Source organism: Fusarium falciforme, chromosome 8, assembly GCF_026873545.1.
Source record: "Fusarium falciforme chromosome 8, complete sequence".
In the NCBI taxonomy this organism is placed as follows: domain Eukaryota; kingdom Fungi; phylum Ascomycota; class Sordariomycetes; order Hypocreales; family Nectriaceae; genus Fusarium; species Fusarium falciforme.
Genome location: NC_070551.1, coordinates 1,212,481 through 1,233,623, shown reverse-complemented (window position 1 = coordinate 1,233,623; position 21,143 = coordinate 1,212,481). Strand labels below are relative to the sequence as shown.

At 50.7% G+C, this 21,143-nt stretch overlaps 9 protein-coding genes across 9 annotated transcripts; 6 read left to right on the top strand and 3 right to left on the bottom strand.

Annotated features, from left to right (window-relative positions):
* Nucleotides 1-28: 28 nt before the first annotated feature.
* On the top strand, nt 29-1,137 carry NCS54_01021900 (PKS-ER domain-containing protein; the record flags this gene model as incomplete). The annotated part of the gene is made up of 2 exons (XM_053155536.1): nt 29-199; nt 253-1,137. The coding sequence occupies 2 exons, from the start codon at nt 29-31 to the stop codon at nt 1,135-1,137; spliced, it is 1,056 nt and encodes a 351-aa protein (XP_053011511.1).
* A 621-nt stretch (nt 1,138-1,758) lies between these two features.
* Nucleotides 1,759-2,154, bottom strand: NCS54_01021800 (Hypothetical protein; the record flags this gene model as incomplete). The annotated part of the gene is made up of 2 exons (XM_053155535.1): nt 1,759-1,911; nt 1,960-2,154. 2 exons carry the CDS (start codon nt 2,152-2,154, stop codon nt 1,759-1,761), a joined length of 348 nt encoding a protein of 115 aa, XP_053011510.1.
* Nucleotides 2,155-3,161: 1,007 nt separating this feature from the next.
* On the top strand, nt 3,162-4,571 carry NCS54_01021700 (Hypothetical protein; the record flags this gene model as incomplete). The annotated part of the gene is made up of 3 exons (XM_053155534.1): nt 3,162-3,236; nt 3,309-4,326; nt 4,384-4,571. The coding sequence occupies 3 exons, from the start codon at nt 3,162-3,164 to the stop codon at nt 4,569-4,571; spliced, it is 1,281 nt and encodes a 426-aa protein (XP_053011509.1).
* A 980-nt stretch (nt 4,572-5,551) lies between these two features.
* NCS54_01021600 (Hypothetical protein) lies at nt 5,552-6,286 on the top strand (the record flags this gene model as incomplete). Its single annotated transcript, XM_053155533.1, has 2 exons — nt 5,552-5,831; nt 5,886-6,286. The coding sequence occupies 2 exons, from the start codon at nt 5,552-5,554 to the stop codon at nt 6,284-6,286; spliced, it is 681 nt and encodes a 226-aa protein (XP_053011508.1).
* A 504-nt stretch (nt 6,287-6,790) lies between these two features.
* NCS54_01021500 (Hypothetical protein) lies at nt 6,791-7,228 on the top strand (the record flags this gene model as incomplete). Its single annotated transcript, XM_053155532.1, has 1 exon — nt 6,791-7,228. One exon carries the CDS (start codon nt 6,791-6,793, stop codon nt 7,226-7,228), a length of 438 nt encoding a protein of 145 aa, XP_053011507.1.
* A 2,882-nt stretch (nt 7,229-10,110) lies between these two features.
* On the bottom strand, nt 10,111-12,436 carry NCS54_01021400 (Zn(2)-C6 fungal-type domain-containing protein; the record flags this gene model as incomplete). Its single annotated transcript, XM_053155531.1, has 6 exons — nt 10,111-10,520; nt 10,569-10,758; nt 10,815-11,375; nt 11,436-11,836; nt 11,902-12,303; nt 12,364-12,436. The coding sequence occupies 6 exons, from the start codon at nt 12,434-12,436 to the stop codon at nt 10,111-10,113; spliced, it is 2,037 nt and encodes a 678-aa protein (XP_053011506.1).
* Nucleotides 12,437-13,037: 601 nt separating this feature from the next.
* Nucleotides 13,038-14,540, bottom strand: NCS54_01021300 (DAO domain-containing protein; the record flags this gene model as incomplete). The annotated part of the gene is made up of 3 exons (XM_053155530.1): nt 14,055-14,540; nt 13,405-13,997; nt 13,038-13,356 (listed from the first exon to the last, which is right to left on the bottom strand). The coding sequence occupies exons 1-3, from the start codon at nt 14,493-14,495 to the stop codon at nt 13,038-13,040; spliced, it is 1,353 nt and encodes a 450-aa protein (XP_053011505.1). The 5' UTR covers nt 14,496-14,540.
* A 1,002-nt stretch (nt 14,541-15,542) lies between these two features.
* NCS54_01021200 (MFS domain-containing protein) lies at nt 15,543-17,192 on the top strand (the record flags this gene model as incomplete). Its single annotated transcript, XM_053155529.1, has 4 exons — nt 15,543-15,754; nt 15,805-15,874; nt 15,921-16,034; nt 16,089-17,192. 4 exons carry the CDS (start codon nt 15,543-15,545, stop codon nt 17,190-17,192), a joined length of 1,500 nt encoding a protein of 499 aa, XP_053011504.1.
* A 2,885-nt stretch (nt 17,193-20,077) lies between these two features.
* NCS54_01021100 (Hypothetical protein) lies at nt 20,078-20,757 on the top strand (the record flags this gene model as incomplete). Its single annotated transcript, XM_053155528.1, has 2 exons — nt 20,078-20,603; nt 20,673-20,757. Exons 1-2 carry the CDS (start codon nt 20,275-20,277, stop codon nt 20,755-20,757), a joined length of 414 nt encoding a protein of 137 aa, XP_053011503.1. The 5' UTR covers nt 20,078-20,274.
* Between the last annotated feature and the right edge of the window lie 386 nt (nt 20,758-21,143).

The following is a 21,143-nucleotide window of genomic DNA, read 5'->3' as shown; positions in this document are numbered from 1 at the left end:
CAATAAATCTACATTCTATCAAGTCATAATGGCTACTCCTACCTCCACCAGAGCTTGGTCTCTCCGCGAAATCGACCCCAACAGCTTCGATGGATTGGAGCTGAAGGAGAGCGTCCCGCTTCCCAACCTTGGTGACCATGATGTATTGGTTCAGATTGAGGCCGTCTCGCTCAACTACAGAGATCTTGCCCTCCCAAGGGTAGGGCCCAATGACACGGCGAGCTGGAACAACGCTTGCTAACTTTGATGTAGGGCCGCTACCCTTTTGCAATGAACCTGCCTGTTGTTCCTGGCTCTGACGCCTCCGGAATCGCTGTGGCAGTTGGCCCCAAGGTCACCAGCATCTCCAAGGGCGATAGGGTGTGCACACTCTTTAACGAACTTCACCAGGCTGGTGAGATCACTCCCGAAGGAGCAGCAAGCGGCCTCGGAGGTGCTGTCGACGGCACACTACGTCATTACGGTGTCTTCCCCGAACACGGTCTTGTTCAGGCACCGCGGTCCCTGAACGCCATTGAAGCTAGCACCCTGACCTGTGCCCCTCTGACATCATGGAATGCTCTGTATGGACTGCAGTCCAAGGCTGTCAAGGCTGGTGACTGGGTTCTGACCCAAGGCACCGGCGGTGTGAGTCTCGCGGCCATCCAGTTTGCCGTGGCTGCTGGCGCCACCGTTGTGGCCACCACATCTTCAAACGACAAGGTCGATGCCCTCAAGAAGCTGGGAGCTTCTAACGTAATCAACTATCGCGAGACGGCCAACTGGGGTGAGGTCGCGCGAGCGCTGACCCCCAAGGGTTTGGGTTTTGACCATATCATCGAGGTTGGCGGCCCGGCCACTCTTGCGCAGTCGCTCAAGGGCGTCAAGTTTGGCGGAGTCATTACCATCATCGGGTTCCTCTCTTCGTCGGACGAGCAGCCCCCGCTGATGGCCGCACTCAACCATCTTTGCATTGTCCGTGGTATCTTTGTCGGATCCAAGGTGCAGTTTGAGGAGATGAACCGTGCTATTGACTCGATCAAGATGAAGCCCGTGGTTGATCCCAAGATCTTTTCTTTTGAGCAGCTTAAGGAGGCTTATCAGTATCAGTGGGATAGGAAGCACTTTGGAAAGGTTGTCGTGCAGATTGGAAACTGAAGGGTTTTGTGTATGATATAACCTGTGTGATTGGTAGCGTAGTTATAAGCTTCGACTGGCACTGACATTCAACTCCAGGCCAATCGCACATCGATTGAATATGAGCTATCACATAAATAATTTAACTGATGGGGTGGTGTCTTACGAGAGTGACAAGTTAAAGGGCTTCACTTGGTGCAAGGCATAAAATTCCTAAAAGAAAGGTATTTATTAACTATCTAAGCATTGACCCCATGTTGAGTCGGGGCAGAGTTTATCTCGTAAATCGACAAAGGTAGAGGTTGAGCTCGAGCCTGTCATCTCAACCAAGTCTTGCTCGGGAGTCCGTATCTCGTAATCGGATGTTTTTTTGACAAAGGAAATCTAGATTCTGCAGAGCCATCTTTGTGGCTCCCCAAAAAGTTATCATCGGAATAGTCTCGTTTTCTTCGTCGGTGGTAAACTCACCTTGTCCTGGTGGCGGTGTCTTGTAAACACTTGCGTTCAGGCCGTTGAGTACTTGGGCGTCGTGGTTCCGCTTTTCGTTGTTGTTGCTTGTGCCTTGGGAGTGGAGGCCAAGTGTTGGAGGCTTATCGTCATCTGCTCAAAAGTCAGCATATTCATCCTCGTGCGGTCCAAGGTTTACTCCACCTTGTCCGCCTCCTCGCCGCAGTCTTCATTCTCGGGACTGCCAGCCTCAGGGTCAGAGGAAGATGCGGCCGGGGCATTAGAGGGAGAGTCCTTGCTCGACTCACCAATCATCTCGGCCGTGGTATTAGCGTCGTCTTGACCATCCTGTTTCTTGTTAGCGGAAGCCCGACCCTTCTTGATGGACTTACGAACCTTGGTTTCATTCTCGAGGTCGTCGGCGGAAGCGACCTGGGCAACCTCGGAAAAGTTGCGGGCGGTTCGACGACGGAGGCGTCGTTGTTCACGGCGGCTGAGCGGTTCGGGCTCTGCTGCCGCCTCGGGCGCGTTGTCGTAGAGTGGAAGACTAGAATTCTCCCGAGTGGGACGAATCTCCTTCTGCCAGGACATGATGGAGGAAGTTTTTGGTGTTGTTGGTGCGGGTATCGTGTTGAGTTTTGTCGCGAGTGCTGTGATGAGAGGTTTCGTCGCGAGTGTTGTCGTGAGTGTTGTCGTGAGTGTTGTCGTCAAAGGCGAGGCAAGGAAACAAAGGGCAGATGAAAGGGCAGCTGGCCGTATTTATAGTCGTGGGGGTGAAGCACTTGTTCACACGTCCTCGCCTTGTTTCAAAAGGATGTGTAGTTGTTCAGTTGCCAACCACACTGTGCTGACTATGTGCCCTATAATTCACATAGGTCGATGCGAAGAGCAGCCGGCCAGCGATGAATAGTCGTGAACAGCGAGCGTGGAAGATTCCAGAAATTAATTGCTGCCTGGAATTATTGCACTCAAGAGGACAGGGAAAAACAGACAAATGTTTGATGGTTGTTCGGGAAGTTGCCGATTTGTTTGCTGGCATCTGTCATATGTGCGTGCATGTCACGGGATTACCTGCAGCCGCCCGATGATTTCAGGGACAAGTCATCCGTGTTAGACTCGAGTACACGGCTACCGAGCGAACTGTGAAAGGGTAATTATAATTTATGCTGCTAGGAGATGGTTCTCACATGCACTTGCACGAGCAGGACGTGAGTTGTAGAGTTATGCTGTTGGGACGTTTAGGGAACGAATGCTTGCCACACAGACTTCTAATACTTAGGTGCTTATAATATGATGGGGCATGTCTAGATGTTTATTGGCATTTGTATTAATGGCAAAGTTCAGGACAAAAATGAGGCATAGTAGGTATGGGTTATATAACAGGATATCTACCTAAATAGACTTTATCAAGTCTCTGACATTCGCTATTGATAACTTGATTCTCATCCTAACCTTAGGTACTATGGGAATGCTGCGACTTCCCATCGGATCGCCAAGTCTGTATGCCAATTGTCTGCCCCCTTGTTGGGCGCAGACCTTTGGGACGAGTTCAAGGACAACCAAACCATTGCTGTCTAAAAATAGGCCAAGATGCAGAGATGGCTATCGACCTAGTTATTGCAAGTGGCTCAAATGGGTCACATTTGCCGCAGCCTGATGTCGCTGGGATTGGTGTAAGACAACCATAATTATTGGCAGTGAAGGGAAAAAGAAATGTGACGTACTGACAGATATTTCGAATACAGGTGCTGATCTCGTTTGCCGCCTCGTCATTTCTCATCATCCTGGCAATCCTCGTCGCCTACTTTGGCCAAGCGCTCCGACCTGATCGATATAGCCAACTTGACGAGGTCATCATTACTGGGCTTGGCCGCCGCTCAAAGGCTAGCAATGAGGTTCGAAAGCGGCGCATTGCAGCTTTTGAGTCCTTCATCAAAGCCCTTTCCGACCAACAACTATTCACCAGTCTGGCCCTCACAATAGCGATATACCTGCTTCGATATAGCGTGAACGGGCTTGACGCTCGAGTGTCTGCATACTCGTACTGTTTGGCAGTCAACATCGCGCTACTTTCTTGCTTCGTTCACCTATCTGCCGTGACCATTCTACGGGATCATCTTGAAAAATTCAAGCGGCTTCGGAATGTACGAATCTTTATCATGCTCATTACAATCGGCTGTCTGATACCGCAACTCGTCCTGACGCAGCTTATTGATGCAAGCCTCACATTGCAATGCGCCCTCAACCCAGACGAATTCTATTTATACCTTGTCTGGACGGACGACACATACGGCCAGACGATATTTTTGGCTACACTTTCGATAATATTGATTATCGCCTGGAGCTATCTTCGCAGGTTACTTGAACTCCTCTCTCCATTATTTAGACAGTCACCCGAGAGACTGTCTATCGCTGCGGTTCATTGGATTTGTCAGTGGCCATCAGCCGATGAACAAGACAGCTTCGACCAAAAAGCAACCGCGTACATCGAAACGCAATGTTCGGAATTACCTACATATGGAGGGGTGGCGTTGTATGGACGGGTACTGGGTATTGTGATCTTCGAGTTTCGCCGGTCATTTATCGCCGAAATCATTTGGCTATTATTCTACACCACCTATGGGTTATGTCAGATACTTTTCTTCGTCTTTTGGGGCCCGGGTCCTGGTGCCTCACCTGTAAGTTTCTCTTTGGGCTTTGGCCAGATTCTGCCCCTGGTGCTTCTTGGGCTCCCGGTCCTTTCTGCTCTGGAGCTATACTCAGGTGAGATACGGCGGAACTGATTTTATACGCAATCGTTTTGACTGACATGATCTAAAGAATGGCTAAGCCACAATATGAATGACGAACAATCCGTTGAACCCCAAGATATGGCCAACCCGCCACAGCATCTCTTCACCAATTCAAGCCTTTCCCTCACCCACACCCAGGGCCGCCATTTGAGTCTATACGGCTTGTGCTTTGAACATCACGCCAAGATCACAGGCGTTTCACGGCGCTGCTGGTGATTTTTAGTGGAATTGTGTTTTCTGGGGCTATCTGGAGCAGTGTCAGAAAGTCAGACAACCTACACTATCTCACTGTTGGATACTCTTTTACCCTAACCTTTTTTATCAGGAACTTGCTGACATTTGTGTTTTCTTTGGTAACAACGCATATGTGGATTGTGTGGAGGCGGCTTGAGCGGCCGGCCAGCATTGGTACTTAAATGTCAAACAGGCTTGTGGTTTGAGGTTCGAGTTGTGAATGAATTAGCCAAGGGCTTAGCCACGAGTATATCCTCCGACATGAACTGGTAGCTCTTGTTTGTATATTTGCCATTTATGGCCGTTAGAGAAGAAAGACTTTGAGGTATCCATTGCAATAAACCTACCGTCGGATCAGGACTTGGCTTTGACGAGAATGGAAACTGCCGAAATACTGGAACGCTTGTCAGCATCCAGTACCGGATCAGGATTGCATTGCGGAGGATCGACACCCAAGGATGAGTTACCAAGAGAAGTCGTCTAGCAATGACAGGATGGGGCTGAGGTCAGGTCATAACTCAACATGAAACTAACCCTGCAATTTTGTCTGGGGCTAAATGAAAACCTCGACTTTGGGAGCCGACTAACTTGTAAATCTGGGGCCGCCATGCAAACCCCGGTAAGGCTAGACGAGAGAAGCTTCTACACGATAAGGGTGATGCGAATGTTGTGCTTGCACCACTCTTTTGAGAGGAAATTGTGTGCAAGTACCAATGTTCTGAAACAGCTCCAATCTAAAATTCTGGCGATGGATTCTTCAGCTGCAGAATCTGGTCCGTGGGTGGCTATACGAACCTACTTGATGGTCCGGGGTCAACCAACACCACGCCAAAACGCCTGAAGGATCGGGTCTAATCTCCAGATGTTTCAAGATGCCCAAATGCATTTAAGCTGTTTCTTCCCAACTCTGAAATTTCTTCCCAGTTTCTTCATCTCTACTAATAATCCATATTCTTTCCACAATGGTATACAGTTCTCTTGTTCATGCTGCCGCTCATCTCGCGCGGCGAGTCGCCAGCTATGACGAGGAGCCATGGACCGAAGAGCAATGTGTGGGCCATCCCATCACACATGATGTTCACTATCCTAACCAGGGAGCCACTGTTTATACGGGTGAACAAATTACTCTCTCATGGCAGAGCGACTTCAACGTGACTGGGAAGCTCACTCAGAAGTGGAGCGCCGAGATCAGAGACTTTACCAACATGAGCTTCCCCGAGGCTTGGAGATACCAAATCTTCTGTAAGTCAACAGTACTGGTCTATCCGCTGTATTGTATCTCTGACCAAGATTTAGCCAACGTGACATTCAACTATCCATCGGACGACTGGACGCTGTGGAACCGACAATGCGAAGAGTACTGGACCTTGATTGAACGCAACTGGACAATCCCTGAGGATCTCGACCTGAAAAGCGGCAAGTTTGCCGTGATTTTCAGGAACGAAACAAATCCAGCAAACAGAACATCTGTCTTCAGCGATCTGTTCTTTATTGAAAACAACAAAACTTCGACAACGACAGCGCCTACGCAAACTGTGACCGTCACCATCGCGACGCCGGCGGCGACGAATGGAGGTTCAGAGACTACTGAAAGTACACCGGCACCGACTAATGATGGGGGCCTCTCCTCAGGGGTGAAGACTAGTATCAGCGTCGGTGTTGCGGCGCTGACGACGTTGTTGCTGCTTGGTCTTTAGATGTTCTGGTGGCGCTTGGTGAACAAATGCCTGCTGCGTTGAACGTGATATTGGAGGGATGGATTCTTTGTGGCTGTCCTGATTGGCGGAACCCTTGCTGGTTAATGGGTAATTTCTTCTGGAGCTTTTCTTTGTACAAAAATTAGTTTTGATATCCATTGCAAGTCCGAAGTGGACTTCAGACTGCAACATTTCACATGCTCAATACGATTCTATTGCACCCTAGACCTGCCGCCTCTCCGTCTCTGTATTCCCAATGCTTAAGATTATGTTTTTGCATTGTGGCCGCACACCTTGAGTAAAGACTGAAATGTAGAGCTTCTTGTTCCAGGACCACTTGAGTTTACACAAAGAGAACATGGCATGTGTACAACTCGAACACTTACAACCTAGATATGACAAAGCTTTGAACAAAGGAAACTAGTTTTCTTGAAGTTGCATAAGAATGGGAGATCATTCTCGGTTTTTAATCATCTATAGCAAACAAACAACTCAAAACTCACCATGTCTCAAGCTACTTCAACACGAAGTCGCGAAAAGGCTCCGGTCGGCGGACCCCTTGATGGCTGGACTATCACTAATCCACATGGCTACATTATCGCTGGCTGGTCTTGCTCCCGGGCACTCAAGAGCTTTGAGATAAAATATCAGATGCCCGACGATAAGAATCGACGGACTGAGGCCGATGATGCCAACTACCGTTGCCGCACCATCAATCCAAGCTTGGCCGACAACTGTCAGCGCTGCGGCGCTCGGTTCGACGTAGGCGTAGAGGCCTTGGATAAGGATGGGAAGGTGATTGCAACGGTTAAGATGATCACAGAGAGGGATGACCACTACTGGCGGTACTCGGAGGATTACCCAAGCTACAATCCTAATCTCACATGGAACCACCATTCGACTGATTGGTGCCGAGATGAGAAGATGAAGCAGGGAAGATAGTGTTCAATACGGCTACTTCTTTCTTTGATTAGGTAATACCTGATTCCTAGCGGAAATAATTACTATGGATGAATACATATAGTTGAATCGAGTTACCCTTTGAAATGATATGTTTGCAACTGAAAGCTAGGTATGGGTCTTCTATTGCAGGCAGCAGAAGGTTAAAAAAGGCCACTGTATTAGCATTGGGATATGATGCTATGATGTGTTGACAATGTGTTCTTTATTGTAGTTGAAGCCCTACCCTTGATGGGTTAACTGAGCTAGAAGATCGTTTGCAACTGAATATTAGATCAAGCGATATCACGCTCGACTGAAGCTGGTTATGGTTGATATGTCGAGTTGGTGAATTTAGGACTTGTTGGATGACCCGAACATTGTTCTAGAATAAATACATCCTTGTAAGAGCCTTTCAGACAAGGCGTCCATACTTGTTCAGAGCACGACTTATTAAAGAGACGCACGATGGCCTTGATGAGAAACTTGTTGCCAGATCGATTAGGCGTCGATAGAGCTGACAAAATGGTCTTTGTGATTTGGCCAATAGAGATGGAATTTCCAAGGCGAGGAATGCATGAAACAAGGCATGTCGTGTCACAGGCGTGCATTCATTTCAGCCCTCCGAAAGTTACACTTGGACATCACCAAAGAAAAAAAGACCCCTCAAAGAATCATGATTTTGTGTATCCTCTGGGCGATTATATGTAGCACCTGTTCGACTTGTTCTCTGGCTCTTCTTCTCTCGCCGTCTAGTCATCCACCAAACTCCCTGCAACGACAGGACAGGGCAGCGCTCACACGCAGAAACCGCCCAAAACCATCGTTCCGCGGCCCAAAAAATATGGTCGAAGTCACCAGCTTCATACAGTCAGACCACAGCCAGTGGCGCTGCAAGAGCTGCAGGCGCCGAAACCGCATGTCGGCCGCTCACTGCCGGCACTGCAAGAGGAGTCGCAGGCTTGGAACCAAGGCCCTCAACGACGCTGGGGTCGTTATTGGGAAACTGAGGATTGTTAATACTGTCGGTGATGAGTTCTGGGAGTATTTTGACATTATCACGGTCGTCGTTGAGGAGTGATAGGATGTTGGTGATGGCCTCGTCAGTGATGGTGAGATGTCACACCATGGGGCTGGATCAGATACATGATCCTGGACGGATTGTGATGCAGCACTCAGTAGACTGTGAAGAATTGAATAAGACTCCAGAGATCTACTCTCTCTCAACTTTCCAGCATATAAAGCTCGTAGGCCTCACCGGGATGTATCTGTTCCCTCTCCGCCGATAAGACAAGCCAAACTAACCAATCTCAACAACTACATATCCAACGAGAAAAGAGTACTTTCTCTACTATAAAAAATGCCTACAGTCACCAAGGTCGTTCGCGACGACCACACCAAGTGGCGCTGCAAGCACTGCAAGCACATCAACGACATGGCCGTCACGCACTGCACAAGGTGCAACAGGAAGCGCGGCATTGGTGCGCAGGCCATTAACCAGGAAAACAGCTTGATTGGAGAGTTGCAGATTACCAACACTATTGGCGACGAATATTGGGAGTATGCAGACTGGATTGAAGTTATTTATGAGGAATGAGAGGTCGAGTAAGTAGGTCGAGGGGAACTTTATACCCAGATTTTGAGGTTTACATGCAACACGTTGATCAGTAGACGATAGTAAAGAAACTTGAACAAACAGTTTCCCCTATAGATGTGTTTTGTTGTAGGTTTTTCGATTGACATGCTCGGCACTCGCTGTCTTCATTATATGTTCATTAACTTGATAAAACCAAGAGTAAAACATTGCCCAGCAATCTCCACTTTCCTTTCAAGTACATATGAGCATAAAAATGATATCAATGTTCTAGACTATGCGCTTAGCTGTCCGGGCCGGTCATATCCACTGGGCTTGCCAGGTGACCGGACTATCGCCTTGTCCAGCTCGTCACCATGACCGGTGTATGACATCCGATACGCAGGGACTTCGTTATTAGCAAGGATCTTGCCAGTTGTGGTGAGAAAACGCCCTGATTTGCTTCATGCCCTGTGCATGTGCATTGAGTCTAGCTCACCGGGTCCCCAGTCTCTGTTCTCGTGCAGATTCACCGTTGAGACCAATGCAAGCCAAGGTGGGCCTGATATGTATTTATGTACGCAATATGTGCACCCGTTAATAACCGAGCAAGTACTCCGTTTTGCTTTTGTGGATTGGACAAGGGATATCTGAGACATGTCGCATGAGCTTAGATTGGAAACAGGGGCTTGGTCGTCGGGAGAGAACCCAATGGAATTTGGTGAGAGAAGAGGACAAGGTGCTCGCGAGGGAAAGGGAGATAATGGAGCAAGAATTAGTTACTGACAGCTTGATATGGCACAGTAAGGCTCTGATCTATCGCCATGTACTGAAGTCCGGACCGCCGGACATTGGGCGCCACTGGGCGTCACAGGGCGTGGAGTGAGACGCGTTGCGCGTTTTTGAGATATACATACAAATGAAAAAAACTGTTGGACGTGAAATTTATAGAAATAATGCTTTATAGAGATCTGTGCCTTTCCAGGAGGCGGTGTTGTCTTGCTGAGGCGGATTTGAAGGTGTCGCGCAGCAATGTGCCAAAGGAAGCTGGCGACTTACCTTGCGCCATAATGTTTGTAGTAAGTGCAAATGGCGTACAAGAAAGTCACTTGCAACAAGCATATATCACGAACAGACTGTTAAACAGAGTTCAGACCAAAACCTTGATCGTCTGGATATACTTTGTCGCTTGCGACTATCTCAACTACTGCTATGTCATCAATAAGCAAAAATCCTACCTCATGATCGTGATACTACTCATAAACGTATAGACTATGTACAAAGAATTATACCATCGGCCGTTAAGATGCCTTTAGCCAGGAAAACCTGGGCCCAGGTCCTCGGCGTACGTGCTGGAGAGGTTGCTCCAGTCAATGTCCCACCACAGCTGATCGGATATCAGCTCATAGAACCCGACATCTCCGAAACTCGGCTGTAGCTCCCATGGGTCTGTGATGGTGGCATCAGGATCCATCATTGGCTGGTCTGCCTGAGATGACACCTCCTTGACCATAGCCTCGACATCTGTCAGGAGGGACTCGTGGTCCTTGGCAGAAGGATTGCCACTTCGTGCCATATCTTCTAGTATAGCTCGGGAGTCGGTGTATAGTCGTGCATCAGCTTCGGACTTTGGTCCCCGAGGGTCGATCGACGGGATGTTGGAGAGCGAGAGGATGGCCAAGGCCGAAAACGTATGGATAGAATCCCAATAACCGTACTTGGCTGTTTACTGAGTTAGTTTGAGTTAAAAGGATGGAAGGGAAGTCTGACCAATCTTGCTGTTTGTTGAAAGGTCAAGAAGAATGATGCAATTGTTCCTGGCTGCTTCGAGACACTGTATTTTGATGGTTTGTATCTGGTCGCTAGCAGTTGTCATGCTCTGTGTTGGCTTGCCTAGCCGTTCCTGCATGATACCGGATAGCTCCTGAAGGAAGAAAGGGCGCAGTAGGACAGTAAAGCACTGGTTCCAGTGAGTATTTGCACGTAAACGTGACAGACGTTGACGAGCAAACATACCTGGTGATATCGTAGATACAGAGACGCTAGGCCTCTGGCACAAGGCAAGTTGAACATGCTTTGGCAAGTATCAAACCGAAGAGCCATGTGACCAGGCAGGCTTTCTTCCCAATTCTGCAAGAGGTCTAGGCAAGGCTGTATAGCGTTGAGAATGGAGTGATAGTCAGGGGTTCGCAGCAACCCGGTCACTGTATCCCACACCCTGCGCTTGATCTCGCAAAGTTGGATCTGAGCAGCTAGAATGGCAGGATCAAAGAACTGATCTAGGTCCTCAGGCATCAGACCAGCAGATGAAGGAAGGGAAACGGCTTGTGGAATCGTCCACTGCGTGGGGGTTAGGCCGAGTTCCGTGGCCACCATTCTATCCATACAGTATGACGTCCACCAGAGTCTTCTCATGTGTTCGCTCGTAACCCGCTGGTGTTTGCTGGCCTGGTTTACCGCATCTTTGGATTGGTATGGCTGTGCCTTGTCGAGATGGAGTAGCTTTGCCAGTGTGATGCTCTGGCTGGCGTAGAGAAAGGCGGTTTTCCGTCGGTTTAGGGAGTAACAGTAGAACGCCTATTCCCGGAGAGTTAGTCTATCTTCTCGCGCCCCTATTAGCATCGATGTATGACGCACCATCAGATTCAAAGCCTCAATGTCCCCCAGAATTGGTTCCTCAGAGGATATCTTGAATAGGAGCACTGCTTGCTCGAATAGATCTGATCCCGGAGGCAGAAGCGTCAAGGTTCGAGAGCTTTCTGCTCCCTGAGGTCCTGAACCAGACCTTGGCCGCTCCGCTTCGGAAGAATTGGAAGCTTCGCTGTATACAAACGTCTGAGCCAGAGCCAGAACGACAGAAACCCGGCAGAACCAGTTCCTATCGCCAGACTGGCTGATGGGGTGAGAGTAGGTCAAAGACAACCGCTCTCGGAAGTCTCTGCGGAGGAACCAGTGATAGTCGCAGAAGATGTCTTCGAAAATGTCGAGGAGGCGTAAAGCATAGGGTTTGGGTGGTAGTTTGACTGAAACCTCGGGTTCTGGGATGCGCAGAGATGAGCAAGATATCCAGACAGCAAGAGACTCGAAGTTTCATCCCACTCACGGTGAAAGTCAGATTTTAGACGGAGATAGGTGTAACCGCTCTCATTGCCAGCCCCTAAAGGTTGGCACATGTCGGACTGAACAAAGGGATGCAACGACGACGAGAGGTCCTTGAGCTTCTGGATGAAGCGCTCGGCGCTGCAGTCTTCTCTAAGGTGACTCCTCGCGGCCCGGTTGTCACTGACAGGCGAATAGTCGGTTGTCTCATGTCGGTCGGAGGTGAAGAAGCTGGACTGGGTGTCGGCAGAGGAGGAGAACTCGGCGGCGCTGGCGCTGGACTGACGGTTGAGACTCGCCTCGCCTTCAATCTCGCGCAGGTAGCTCTCCGGGACGGCGATGAACTTTTCTTTCTTTGGATATATGCATTCTCGGTTACGCAGGGTGCAGCGGCTGCAGGGAGTTCCTGTGGAGGTTTGAGCGAACTGGGTCAAAGTGAGCTATCATGAACATCTCAACAACATACCGCCGCTGCACTTTAGCTTTTGGGCGTGGCATGCCGTGCAGGCCACAGCATTGCGGCCCTTGAACTTGCCCATTGCGACCCCATGTTATTGCAACCCAAGCGCTGCGAAGTACCCGGTCAACGGCTGGAAGGCATGGGTTGGTGTTGTTGCTGGGACATTTTACTTACCAACGAGGCCTTCACCGCAAATCCTTGAGGGGAGACACGAGATTGTAAAAGATTCGAGGCGTGCGGAGACGCCGTTTGGCGAGAGAAGCAGGGGTTTGTTTGGTTTGGAATAGGCTCAGAGCTAGTGACGTAGGACAAGGCCTCTTTTTTGGAAACTTCTCTCACTCTGTTACGGGATTTTATCGAGACCAAACTTGGAGTAGGTACTGTACATGGAGAGCACCTGAAGGAAGCAAGCAATGTGGAGCAGAGGCAACACTGCCACGAGTCGTGTCGGGGAGAAAACAGAGCCTCCAGAGCGAGACAACAACGCTAACGCTGGAGACGGTACAAATAGCGTGGGCACGAAGATCCGTTGGAGCGGATTTGGTGCTTATTGGGTCATTCTCTGTGGATCTATCGCGAGCTCAGTCATGTGACTGATCCCTGCGTTCTCGGGTTGCATCTCCTGCTTGCCATCCATTTCATTCTATACAACTAGGGGGTGTATCTAGGCTCTTCTACTCTCACAGACGACTCCGGCTCCACGTCCAGGGAAGCTTTCCCGCGCCAGGGGCGTTCCTCCCCTTCCAGCCCGTCAACTCGGAGAGGTCTCGGAGGGGGAACGGGTGAGGATCCTGGAAGTTGGCGGGGACCTTGCCGAAGCGCCAGCACCAGAGGTCCGTCCACTCCTTGGCCAGCTTGCCCTCTAGCATGTCGGCCACGTACTTGCCGATGACGGGGAGGAACTTGAAGCCGTGGTTGGAACCCGCCGTGGCGATGTAGAGGTTCTTGGTTGAGGGGTAGGGGCAGATGCGGAAGTTGAGGTCTTTGGCCATGCCGTCCCTAGAGATGATTAGTCGAGGATGATGAATTGGGTTGAGAGGTGCTTACCAGCAGAGTCGGGTCGTGACGAATGGTCGGTCGGCCAGTTCGGGAATCATCTCGCGCACAAACTGCCTGATCTCATCCTCCAGCTCCTTGGGGCATCCATCGTCTGGATAGTCACCGATAGAGTGCAAGATAGATGCACCAGGTACATCATGGTTCTTGTAGTTGGTCACAAGTCTCACACTACAGAGCTTGATAAGGCCGTTCTCGTCGGGAGGAAAGATGATGCCTATCTCGTCAGCAGTCGACCCAGCAAAGTCAAATAGCCCAAACTCACCCTGCTCGAAATCATCGATGATGGGAATGTCCTTGTACTTCTCAACCTCATGAGGCTCAAGCTGGATGACACAGATTGCCGACGTCTGCGCCACCACGTCCGTATTTGCGCCGTCGACCAGGGCGGGCAGGCTTGCTCCAGCTGCCACGACAACCATGTCAGCTTGATGGAGCTGACCATTGGCTGCCACGGCACCCCTGCATGTGCCGTCCCTGTCGTACAGCAACTTCTTGATGTGGCCTGCGTCACCTGTGATGTACCTGGCGCCCTTTGCCTGGGCAGCTTGCGCCATTCGGAGGAGGGCCTGACCGGAGGGGACCTGGTGGCAAAGATCATCAGTATGCTATTCTATGGCTCAAATGAGAAGTAAACTCACCCATCCTGCTTGAGGACTATACAAGTTGGTCCAGCCCGGAAACTCTCCGCTCAAAGCTGGCCACTTCTGTCTCATCTGCTCAGCAGTCAAGTACTCGACGCCAGGACGGTTAGTCCTCCGCGCTAGGTCTTTGGCGTTCTCGAGCCACCCGTTGGTAGCCTCATGGCCGCCCATGACCCATCCCGTCTCCTTGTAGAGACCCTTGAAGAGGGATCTGGGGTCCTTCCAGACGCCTAGGGTCTCAAGACCCAGCTTGGCGTATAGAGGGTTGGGGTAGTCGGCGCGGATGACCTTGTTCAGGTCCGTCGCGGCAGAGTCTCTGGAGGGCGGCTCAAAGCGGTCGACCACGGTGACCTGGTCAAAGCCTCTCTCGGCCAGGTGGTAGGCGGTTGAGGTTCCAAAGACACCTCCGCCGATGATGAGGACTGATGGTTTGCTCATGGTTGTGAATTGAGACTTGAAGGGTATGGTGGTGATGGGTGAGGATGGTGTTGCTTGATGGCTCTAGTCTATTGACTCTATTAGTTTATTTATATTCGTCAACCGGTAAGTCTTTAAGCAATGTGATCGGCTGTGACAACTCTCCAGCCGATGCAGTAATTCCTCTTCTCTCTCTGCTTGCCGTCTCGCTTCCTTCACCGGTCATGGTGTTTCATCCCCCACAAACAGATTGTTGTTCCCTCAAGCAAGATAACCGCCCGGACACATGACGAGATAGCGCGTCAAGCACCCAATCACCTCGCCACCCCCTTCACCGGTTTCAAGCACGTAAAACACCGCGTGGCTAAACGTGGGCATATCTGCGGAAGAGGCGGACCTGAAAAGGTCTGTTCGGCCCAGCTAGCGCAAGCGGCCGAAGCAAGCAAGCCCTCGAAAATCAGTCGGGCACCACCCCCCGGATGGGCTTTAGTGTCCTTCTCCTTGCTGATCAACCGGCTCAGCTTGCATTAGCGGCCGATTCCACGCTAGGGCTTGTCGTTCGGCCTGACGCGCATTAGCGGCCGGTTCCAGAAAGTTGCAGGGATGGACCCCCTTCGGTTCTCTTGAGCCAAGCCTCGCGAGAAGCCTCAGTTTCTCAGTCTAAGAGCCAAGTTGTGGTCCGCGACTCATGATAGTGTTTCTTCGCTTCGACAGACTTCGGCTAGATATCTTTAGCGGCCGAAAAAACCGCCATCATCATGACTGACTCCTTCGTTATCATGGTTTCCCCGCAATCTCATCCTGGCTTGTCCTGCCTGTCATCTGGGGTTCCCCGCGAAAGAGATCGTGCACGCTTGACTCGACCTGGTCGTGTGCTATCTTGGCTTGCTCTCTATCTGGCAAGGGCATGGCTATCTGATAGCTTGGAGTATCTTGCTGGTGTGGTGTTAAAGGTTGTATATAAGGGGGAGTTCATCAGTTTGACTCGAGGTTCGAAAGTGTTGAAGCACAGAGTTTCGTACCAACTTGATCTTGATTCAAATTCATCTGATAGTGCAATCTTCAACAATGGGTTCAGACGTAAAGACGAAAGCGCCTTCTTCAGAGGACCATAGCCTCGGCAAGGTGGTGTCTGTCGAGGAAAACAGCCAGATGCCCGAGATTCTCAGAAGCCTCTCTGAAGAGGAATTCAAGACTCTCGAGAGGAGGCTCCTCCGAAAGGTTGACCTGAGGTTGCTCCCTACCATGATTCTCATTTATATCATGAACTATCTTGATAGGTATGTCTCACAAACCAGATGTTGACGTTCTCCACCAACATTGGATTTAGAAACGCGATTGGAGCAGCTCGACTTGGTGGACTGGAAGAGGATTTGAAATTGGGTCCAAACGAATTTCAGGTACGTTTCATTTGTGCTCCTGCAAACTATATCTGACTGCCTGTAGACCTGTGTTTCCATTCTCTTTGTTGGCTATATCCTCATGCAGGTGCCTTCCAACATGCTTCTCAACAAGATTGGAAAACCTGCCATGTACTTGACTGGCTGCATGGTTGTCTGGGTAAGAAACTCCCCAAAACTTACATATGTAGACTTCAACTAACACCAGTGATAGGGAATCCTCTGTGCTTGCAGTGGAGCTGCTCAGAACTTTGCCGGTCTCCTCGTCACTCGATTCCTCCTCGGCTTTGTCGAAGCAGCCTTCTACCCCGGTGCCCTGGCGACTCTGAGCGCCTGGTACGTCCGAAGCGAGCTCGGTGTCCGGACTGGCATCTTTTACTGTGGATCCTTGATCTCGGGGGCTTTCTCGGGTCTGATTGCCGCTGCTATAATGGATAACCTCGATGGCGCCCATGGACTTCTCGCCTGGCGTTGGGTTTTCATCATTGAAGGCTCTGCAACTGTCGTCATCTCTGCCTTTGCATTCTTCGTCCTTCCGGATTTTCCTGCGAATACAAAGTGGCTTACAGAGCAAGAACGAGCTCTTGCCATGTGGCGAATGGAGAAGGATGCTGCTGGAAAAGAGGACTGGACTGAAGGATCCAAGCAGCCTCTTTTTGAAGGTTTCAAGCTTCTTATCAAAGATCCCAAGAACTGGATCCTGGTTGTGGTCGTGTACGGAGCAGCCAGCGCCATCGCCATCAACAGCTTCTTCCCCACCGTAGTCAAAAGCATGGGCAAGGATCGCAACACGACCCTGCTTCTCACGGCTCCACCATATCTGTTTGCCTGTATCGTTTGCGCTCTTGTATCTTGGAGTGCGGACCGAACTCGCGAGAGGTACTGGCACACGGTCATTCCCATCTCCTGCGCGCTGGCAGGCTTCATCATCTCGGCTGCAACTTCTGGTATCGGACCTCGATATTTTGGAGCCATGATTATGCTTCCGGGCATTTACACGGGTTTCAACATGGCTATGGTTTGGACAGCCAACACCATCTTCCGCCCGGTATCCAAGCGAGCTGCGGCTGTGGCTTTCAACAACGCCATGGCCACCATCTGCAGTATTTACGGCTCCTATCTCTACCCAAACAACGCCGGGCCTCGATTCGTCTTGGCATTCAGCGTCAACGGTGCCATGGCAGTTGTTGCAATTATTGCTGCTACTTTTCTCCACTTTTATCTCAAGCGTGAGAACAGAAGGCTTGAAGAGAAGGAGAGGGAGGAAGAGGCTGCTGGGCGTGGTGTTGTTGGCAGTGGATTCCGATACCTCACTTAAGGGGCTGGAAGTTGCCGACCTAGTTCTGATTTGTCATTGGACCATTCAGGATATATCAACTGGCGTGTTTGGGTGTATTGTATTACCGATCTGTGACTCTACGCTTTAATGCCAATATGTGACCTACGTAGTTGCCTGCAGACAGGTTCAACACGTGACAGCTTTCTATCAAAGCAGACAACAAGATGGATCCGTGGACTCATTAGCGTCGCATTGACTATTCCTTCCGCTTCCCCGATTGCTAATAGGTCTCTGCATATCGCTCAGACCCCCTGCTGGTGGATTTGATGGGTCTAGAAAACTGGGAACAACCGGAGCACGACGAGAATGTCAGTGGGGACTCCGTATGAAACCGCTGAGGGTTTCAAGACGAGAAGTGGTTTATCCGTGGCTATTATGTCCAATTCAGTCCAAGCGGGATCACACCTGTAGTCTATATGGGGGTGTGTGCAACCATCTGCGGGAATAGCAACGGCCTCAATTGTCGTAGAGCTGCAGCTAAAGAAGGCGCAGAAGAAGGGTACAGAGGAACTAACTCTGCCAGTTCCTTGCTTTGTTAATTGGCCGGTTTGACTTGCATGAAGCCACCCTCCATCGCCATGCCGTGTTTAATCAGCATATGGTGGCTTGCAACCTCGTCGTCATCTCACAAGTCTTCCCGCAGCGGGACAAAACTACTCATCGACACGATCTGCAGCATGTAACAACTACCGCTCTGCAAAAAAGCATGCGAGGAGAGAAAAGCGTGCCGCCTATTACCGCCCGCTTGTTGCGGCTTACGCTCCAGACCGGTGTGGAGAGCCCTCATTTCATAGGTTGCTTTTTCCCCCCCGTGGCACTGAGACGGCCCTAAATTGCCGCGCCACTCCAAAGAGTGTCCTTCTCCCGCGTGTTCAGTACGTGGATCAGTGGGAATTAGCGGCTCACATGCTCTCAGAGACATGCAAGAAATAATTGGTGCCTGGGTTGCAGTTGCGTGGGTAGGGATGGACGGTTGAAAAGCAAGCACTGTAGTGTCGTACTATGTGGGTTTCAACATTTGCTTGACTGTTCAGCAGGTCAGGGTCATGGGTTGTAATTCAGATTCAGTTTGATCGAGATCTGGGCAAGACAGATAAGACACTCGTCTGAGTCGTTTCCCATGCTTGACTATCAGATATCAGGTTGATAGCATCTTTATTTCTCAGTGGCATCATGACCATCAAGTGGAGGACCCGAGATGCAACCATTCGGCGGATTCTGCGTGGGTTACCGATCCATTGTTCCGGGTGCATTAGCGCCGTCAACGGCTTCTCACTTCTTTGTCACGCTCGACCCTGAATCCCTGAGAATGAGATGAGGGGAGTGGAGGTGAGGGTGAGGGGAGGACCCGCGGCTCCGCCAGGATCCCTCTTGTCGCCTCGTCTCTCTCTCTCGTTCACCGCTGTGTAACGGTTCCCGGTTCGATTCCCGGTGTTTTTTGGTGCTCTTGTGGGGAAGAAGAGGCCACTCGCCCACCCCTGCTTAAAAAGGATTGCTCAGAGTTTCGGGCAACGCCGGGACGAGAAAAGAGATAAGAGGCGACAGAGGGGAGCAGAGTCAACAGCGTGTGGTTTTTTGACAGTGAAACTCTGTGGTGCCTCCTCGTGTGTTTCCCACGCCGCGATTAGCGTTGATATCTCGCTGAGGGGATAATTGTCTCTAAGAGTCACCCCCAGCCACCTCACACGCCAACCCACTTTTGCCAAGCGATTCTGTTGCAAGTGACCTTGAGAGAGGCTCTAACTCGCCCGGCTCTCAGACCGTCGACTGAGTTATTCACGGTAGGCGCGGGTATGTATGCTGACATGGCGGCATCAAACTCCAATGAAGCTGTTGATGCCCAAGCAAAGAAGTCACTCAGTGATGCGGCTACGGCACTCGGCTTCAGCTTCACTTGACATGAGTAAAAAGGGTCCAAATAGAGTCAGCCATCGCGGGGAAAGAGGGGCTGAAGCCCGGATTCTCGGGATCAGGAATGTGACAAGAAGCGATATGACAAGGTGCTTCTATCTTGTACCACTGATGTCATCTCGCGCAACTCTTTTTACCGTGCCGTGGGTCCCTGCCCTTTTCTGCTGGAACTGCACGTCAGCAGACACACACACCCCCGGATTTCCCAGACCTGGGATGGGAGAGGAGATATCGGTACTGTAGTCTGGACTAGAGTCCCCAAGCTAAGCCGAGGTAGGGGTCCTTTTTCTAGATCGACAGAGGAACCACGTCGTCGTCTCGGCAGTGGGACATCCATGGACCGGATAGTCATAAACCGGCGGGCTTTTTCGCTCGCTTCCTTCTTTCTTGTCGATCCGCCACACACAGCCGGGTCGTGGCCGAGGTGAATGGCGCCATTATTTCACGGAGAGTCCCAGCCGAGCGAGAGAAAAGAGAAAAGAGACAACTCTCAAGACATGGGGGTTTCAGCCATCAGTACCTACCGTACCATGTGCCGTGATTCTAGCGGTTCTAGAAGCCCTCAGACAGGCCACCCCTCTGTAATGTCGCGGTACTTGCTGCTTGCTGGCTTGTCTGTCTGGTCGGTGAGCAATTGCACTTTTGGATTTGCCCCGTGCCCATAAATGAATGCAAACACACAGAGAGTGAAGCCCTGCTCTTTTTTTTTTTTTTTCTGTGACCGCTCTTGGAGGGGACCTTGTTTATTCTTAGCGGAGCTCCCGAAAAAGGCGGCGCTAACTTTTGGACCTTGGCCTTGTTGTCTCTTTTCTCTTCTCAGCTTCCCTCTCTCTCCCCCCCGGTCTCCACTGACCGGACTGGGGGAAGAGTCGTATCTAAGTAATCGCCTCCCGCGGGGCATTAAACGTTTCATTCCCCTCGATCAGTGGGTTTTTTTTTTCTTGTTCCTTATATTATACCGACCTTTTCTTTCGCTGCATATCGGAATATCAAGGGCTGATATCCCGACTGCCGAACCCCCACGACACATCAGCACATCAACGACCACCCTTGAAATACTACCTGCTCTTCTTCACCCCGTTTCACTTCCTAGTGAGTTGTGAGATTTCTCAGCAATCAGCAAATCTAATTACCAATAGAGCCATCTCCCATGCCCGCCCACAGAAGCCGCTTCGAGCCCGAGTACGACGCCCAGTCTGCCGAGAGCCTACTGGTCCTGGTCCAGCACCTGGACATCGCCTCCAGTACCATGGCGGCTAAGGAGCCCGCCTCCACCGAGCAAGCAAAGACCCTCGTCAACGACATTGGGGAGTACCTGATCCAGGCTGCCCAGGCCTGGGCCCAGCTTACCGACGCTCTGGCCGAGAGCCGGCAGATCCACCAGGCCGTGCTGGACGCCCACGAGCAGGCCAGGGCCCAGAACCACCTGTCGGATCTGTCGACGGTAGTGTCGATGGATTTGGATCTCTCCAAGCTCAGGTATGTGACTGTCGACGATCAGGCCTTGACAGCTCCCTCATGGAAGCATACATCTGACAACATCAACAGCAAAATCCGAGACTTGACGGCCCAGTTCTCTCGAGACGTCCATCACGTTTGGCGGAATGGTTCCGGGCGCGGAGGAAGTTCGTGACAGTGAGTGGTTTATACGTTTCATCTCTTTTCCATGTCGGTTGGTTCATTGTCGAGCGATTCCATAGTAAATGATATCCTACCCATACATACGTTCAACGCTGTTGCTAGTCCCACCCAGTATATACATTCGCTTGAAGCAAAACCCCCCTGGCCTGTCATTCCGGTGAACCCTGCTAGGCTGATGCCGTACCGCCGCGGCGATGTGACATCTCATATAGATCCAGGTTGTCGATTACATGGTTCTCCAAGTGTCGACTGGGGTCTCTCGTTTGTGCCTGTTCAGCTCCACATAGTCGCAGATAATCGACATTGTAATATGATGCAAGAGAGTCGACGTCAAGGTCATTATACTTGAGTCGTGGACGTTGATGAAGCATACTTACC